The sequence below is a fragment of the Lygodium microphyllum genome, chromosome 15 (genome assembly GCF_053477565.2).
Source record: "Lygodium microphyllum isolate KBCC chromosome 15, Lygodium_microphyllum_v1.1.10, whole genome shotgun sequence".
NCBI classification, from domain to species: domain Eukaryota; kingdom Viridiplantae; phylum Streptophyta; class Polypodiopsida; order Schizaeales; family Lygodiaceae; genus Lygodium; species Lygodium microphyllum.
Genome location: NC_141149.1, coordinates 102,215,996 through 102,221,557, shown reverse-complemented (window position 1 = coordinate 102,221,557; position 5,562 = coordinate 102,215,996). Strand labels below are relative to the sequence as shown.

Here is a 5,562-nt window from a genome sequence, read left to right as displayed (position 1 = left end):
GAGCAATAAGATCATCGAATTGCTCTCGCGTGGCAAAAAATTCTTCCCATTGTTCTTCTTGTATGTCTGGTTCATGGGGGTCTACCATAGGTTAATCCCCAAAACTAGAACTTTCCATTACCCTTTCTTTCCCTTTTTCTGCCATTAATACACTGGAATTGGAAAGCAAAAATAAGAAATTTGCATACAAGATAAAATACTTCCCTGATTTTTAATGGCAGGCTGTGGCTTCAGTTATGTATGAAGTTTTTCTGTCTATCTCACAACAGTCGCAGTCCCATCCGTCTCAGGAGCAGTCCTATCCGTCTCAGGAACAATCGAATTTACCCGTCAACAGCAATCTGATACTGGCGGCTCTACTTCTGATCTAGTTCTCACGAATGCTGGCGGCTTCACATCTGATCTGATTGGTCCTCGCGAATGCTGGCGGCTCCACGCCTGGTCCTCACGACCCACGTTTTTTATTTTTTCTTTTTCCCTGCCCGTAACGAAACGTTTTTGCCCATAACGTTTCCGCCGTAACGTTGAAGGTCACAATAATGTGACGTGGCACTGGAATTCTTTTAATTTTCTTTAACGGCCCATTTTCTCACGCGACGGGACGGGTGCTTCTGACTTTCGTTTTTTCTTCACGACGCGCTTTCTTCACGACCCGTCGATTATTATCGACGTCTTTTATGACCAGCAACTCCAGCGATTACTCTTTGTGACGAATCACGTCACATTTGGTCACCTGAACAGACTGACGTTGAAGACCTTTAGGAATCCTCACGTCTCTGATACCAATGATAGATGACGGAGACAGATTTCTTGAAAATGATGGAAGCACGAGTGTGTTTATCCTCCCAGCCACGCCTAGATAAGTGCTGGCCCTCAAACCTAATCCCTTTGCCAGCCGTCAACTTCCTGGAGTCCTACTATTCCTGGACTCCCTTACTCTCTAGGCTCCCCTTAACCCCGTTCGGGCGCCCAAGAGCCCGGACGGTCATTCTCGTGCATGTTCCCCTAAATTTACCTTAATGTAACATTAAATATCCCTTTTAATGTCACATTCCACACTTATGACCTTAATGTGACATTAAATCACTTTTGATGTCACATTAATGTCACAAGATCGATTATCTACCTGTATACTCAACTTGTAACTTGAATGGATAACCAAATTTCCAAGCAGAAACCATCCACCTTTTGTTGCAGAAACTATGTTAGATCAAGAAGTCCTGGCTAGGCAGAAACTGCTCCAGAGGGGATAAGTTCGGTCACGCGCCATCCTCTGAGAAGAGCAGCTTGTGGTCCCATCTGAGCTCCTTTACTGGATCTATATACCAATATATAGTCCCGGGTTTCGCTCGATCTATCTTATTCCTTCCTGCACACAAACTCCTCAACAGGTTGCTGCTCCATGCAAGCATCACTCCTTGGGAGACTGATGCCCATCTTTGATATAGTCGGTTGCTCCTGCTTTGCCAGGGACAGCTCGCACTAGCTGAACTGATATACACCAACTGAAAAGAGACTCCTGGGCAAGGCGCTGCACCACAAACTGACTGTGATAACATGTAACCACATGCATGACTAGCAGCCGGAATCTGGAATGAAAACTGGCACTGTAGTTTGGCAGGACTGGTTCAAAAGATGGCTGGGCAGGCAGCATTTCATTTGAAGTGCAGCTGAATGGGACAGTACACTGATGAAAACGCTGAGGTAGGGAGGCAGTTGTATACAGATACTGCCAGATAAAAGAGATGAAAACGCATGGCCGGGCCAAAACACTCTCCTGCAGCTCTGAACTAGCTGAAAGCACAGCACCCTGAGGGAGTATTCACCCCTGGTAAAAGGAGACGAGCCTGCTGGACATCTGTTGAAGTCTTGCCCGCAGCACCATGATCACTCTGACAAGAGTTCTAGCAAGGGATGGGAGGCAAAAAGAAATCCAAGAAGCACGCTCATCCAATATGATCTGGCTCACATCTAAAAGTATCCAGCTGCCAACGTGGCATGGGATGCATACATGCTGAATAGCAGGACCAAGAGTACGCTGTACACAAACAGAACAATGCCTACCATGCACATACATGCAAGGACTAGCATCCCAACTGCTGATTCAAAGGCCTGAACTTAGTGGAAGAATGAAGACCGAAACTGTGGACTGTATCTCTGACAGGTTGTGTTACCAACTAGAGAACAAAAGTGGCTTTCAATAGCCAACTCCCCCTAGTTAATTTCCTAGGAAAATCGGCTGAACTACAACCATAGTAGTCACATCAAATTCTGTGTTCAATAGCATGTACATAACAAAGCTAGAATATCTCCTACCCCCTCAAAACAATCCTACTTAAACAAAAACCCAAAACAGAGAGGGCCTCTAGTGGCGCTCCATGTATTGGGTGCTTTAAGAGCTAGTTAAATCAAAGCCTTCTTGTATCATGCGTGTAATGTCAATGCTCTCCAATTCTTGGAAAAAGCCATCTAAACTTGGGGTGTTACTGTAGCAGAAACCCAAAGCCTTGGTGCCACCTCACATTGCTTGTAAGGGTAAGAGAGATTAGAATCCAAGAATGACATATCCCTCCTCTGATAAATGCCCAGGCGGTATCTAACAGTACTCCGACCACACCATTTGTCCTGAAAATCACAGTTCCCTGCAAGTCCCAACTACTTCAGCCCACCCTGAAATGGTGTGAGCTCGCTAGTCTCACTCAACAACAAAGATGATAGAAGAAATTGTAAACAGTAGGCCAATTCCATGTAAGATTCTTCCTTCCAAACCAGCTAGGGTCTTGCACTGACGACTAGCAATCTACTGACAGAACACAACCCATTGGGAACCAGACCGCATACTCCCTCTTAGAAGCCCAAGAAGGCATCCCTTTCGAATTACATGTTGGAGTACTGGCCTGCATAGATGAAAAAAGACCCCTGTACTGCTGTACCTTGTCCTCTGCCTCATGAATCGTGCTCGAACATCCTGGGGTATAATCATGCTAGGAGGACCTTACCAGGACACACACTAATAGAACCAATTTAATCAGGAGTGAGGCTGAACAAAGCAATCTTTACTAGGCGTAACATATTTTCCTGGTACACACTAGCAGTGTGCTGCTTTAGTGAGCGTAGTTGAACAATGCCATCTTTGCAAGACCAAACATGATTTCACTGTGCCAGCCGAGGAGTGCCTTCCCGGCACTATTACACAACACGAACACAAGAGCTGCTGTAACACATGAAGTGAAGAAGGCATTATAACCGTATACAAAGCACATGAGCTGCTGTTGTAAACGTTCCTTTCGAAGGACGGTTTTGAGCAAGAAGCCAAACAGACCAAGGACAAATGGAACATTCACAAGGCATCAGAACCAAGGGAAATGGACCCAAAAAAGGTACGCTAAAGGAACAAAAGCACTTCATTGCTATACTGGAAGTCAAAACGCCAGGAACAAAGGCATTTCATTCTTATATTGCATGTCAAAAAGCTACAAGAGGGACTTTCATATTACATCAATGCGAAAGACTTACATCCATCTGTGAAACCACTACACCAAGGACTGATAGTAGCTGATGCATTGCATCAAACCAAAGGCATAGGCATCAGAGCTACAGCAACAGCAGTACGGAGTCGGGGACACACTTACATTAGCAGGCAGACAAGCATCTCTGAGCACGGAACAGGAGGATTCATAGCTCTCCTCCACCCCGGAGGCGGAGCACCAGGTGGAGCGTGCTTTCCTTCTGGATGTTGTAATCCGCCAGGGTGCGGCCATCCTCCAGCTGCTTGCCAGCAAAGATGAGCCTTTGCTGGTCGGGAGGGATCCCTTCCTTGTCTTGGATCTTGGCCTTGACATTATCGATGGTGTCAGAGCTCTCGACCTCCAGGGTGATGGTCTTTCCTGTCAGGGTCTTGACGAAGATCTGCATACCACCTCGCAATCGCAGGACGAGATGGAGCGTGCTCTCCTTCTGGATGTTGTAATCCGCCAGGGTGCGGCCATCCTCCAGCTGCTTTCCGGCAAAGATGAGCCTCTGCTGGTCGGGGGGGATCCCTTCCTTGTCCTGAATCTTAGCCTTGACATTGTCGATCGTGTCGGAGCTTTCCACTTCGAGGGTGATAGTCTTTCCTGTCAGAGTCTTCACGAAGATCTGCATGCCACCGCGCAGCCTCAGGACGAGGTGGAGAGTGCTCTCCTTCTGGATGTTGTAATCTGCCAGGGTACGGCCATCCTCCAGCTGCTTCCCGGCGAAGATGAGCCTCTGCTGGTCGGGCGGGATCCCTTCCTTATCCTGGATCTTGGCCTTGACATTGTCGATTGTGTCAGAACTTTCCACTTCGAGGGTGATGGTCTTACCTGTGAGGGTTTTGACGAAGATCTGCATACCACCACGAAGCCTCAGGACGAGATGCAGCGTGCTCTCTTTCTGGATATTGTAGTCGGCGAGAGTGCGGCCATCCTCGAGCTGCTTGCCAGCGAAGATGAGGCGCTGCTGGTCGGGAGGGATCCCTTCCTTGTCCTGGATCTTGGCCTTCACGTTGTCGATGGTGTCGGAGCTCTCCACTTCCAAGGTGATGGTCTTGCCGGTGAGGGTCTTCACGAAGATCTGCATCTTCTCGGGCGAAGAAAGAGAGAGGGAGTGGTAGGGAAAGGGTGCGAAGAAGGGCAGACGGAGAGAGAATAGGAGAGATGGAAGACGCAATAAGGGAGCAAGCGATTGCGGATGTACAAAAGACGATGGTCGATAGGATGAGGGAGAGAAGGGCCGGCTCTCTTTTTTATAGCCTTTGGGGGGGGGCAAAGGCCGAACCCGCGAGCTTCGGGCCGCGACCTACAGCTACAAGCCCTAGAATGTTCGCTCATCTTCTGGAATCTATCCACATCATCCGTGAGCTCACACAAAATTGTGGGCGAACAGTCATCGGCTGCAGGTATTTGCGCATCATCTAAGAGTCCAGCCACACGTGGACAGTGAACCTGAGACACCTCTTTCCCCTCCAGCAAGGCGATCGATTGTCATCTCATGTGGAAAATCTTCGGGACTTCACACTCTTGTGCTTCATTTCAAAATGGCGCTTTGTCCATTGCTGTGCATTGGCAAGCGGTTTTTCTTTTTCAAAGAATTGTATCGCGAGCTAATTTCCTCGTGCATTTTCGAATCGCGTGAACTCATATTCGTTTTTGCAGATGAAGTTCGACATTGCGTACCTGCCGATGTAAGAAAAACTGAAAACGCCATCTTCTCTGCGAATATCGAGATGCAAATGCTTAGGTGTTCCGTGAGATTAGCCCCTTTACCCAGTACGCAAACGCATGCCGATTCTTTCGCCTCGTCGAGTGGAGATCAGCAGTAGCAGGGATTCACTGTCATAATCATCAATTGAACACCATCATGGACTGCGCATCTAGTTGCAAGTGAGCATCTATTGTGGTGTGACCAATTTCTCACGTAAAGTCAGGTAGGTGGAGTGCATGGAGTGCCTCCCATGGTTTCATGTCCTACTAGTAAAGTCAAGTAGGCATGACCGATTTCTCTAGTAAATTTTCTTGGATCTAGCAAGGGGCTTTCTTAAGC

The 5,562-nt window shown here is 47.7% G+C and overlaps 1 protein-coding gene across 1 annotated transcript; it reads right to left on the bottom strand.

The window, feature by feature from the left end:
• Positions 1-3,418: 3,418 nt before the first annotated feature.
• Positions 3,419-4,745, bottom strand: LOC148024840 (polyubiquitin-like). The gene has a single exon (XM_087694507.1). It carries the CDS (start codon positions 4,597-4,599, stop codon positions 3,676-3,678), a length of 924 nt encoding a protein of 307 aa, XP_087550633.1. The 5' UTR covers positions 4,600-4,745; the 3' UTR covers positions 3,419-3,675.
• Between the last annotated feature and the right edge of the window lie 817 nt (positions 4,746-5,562).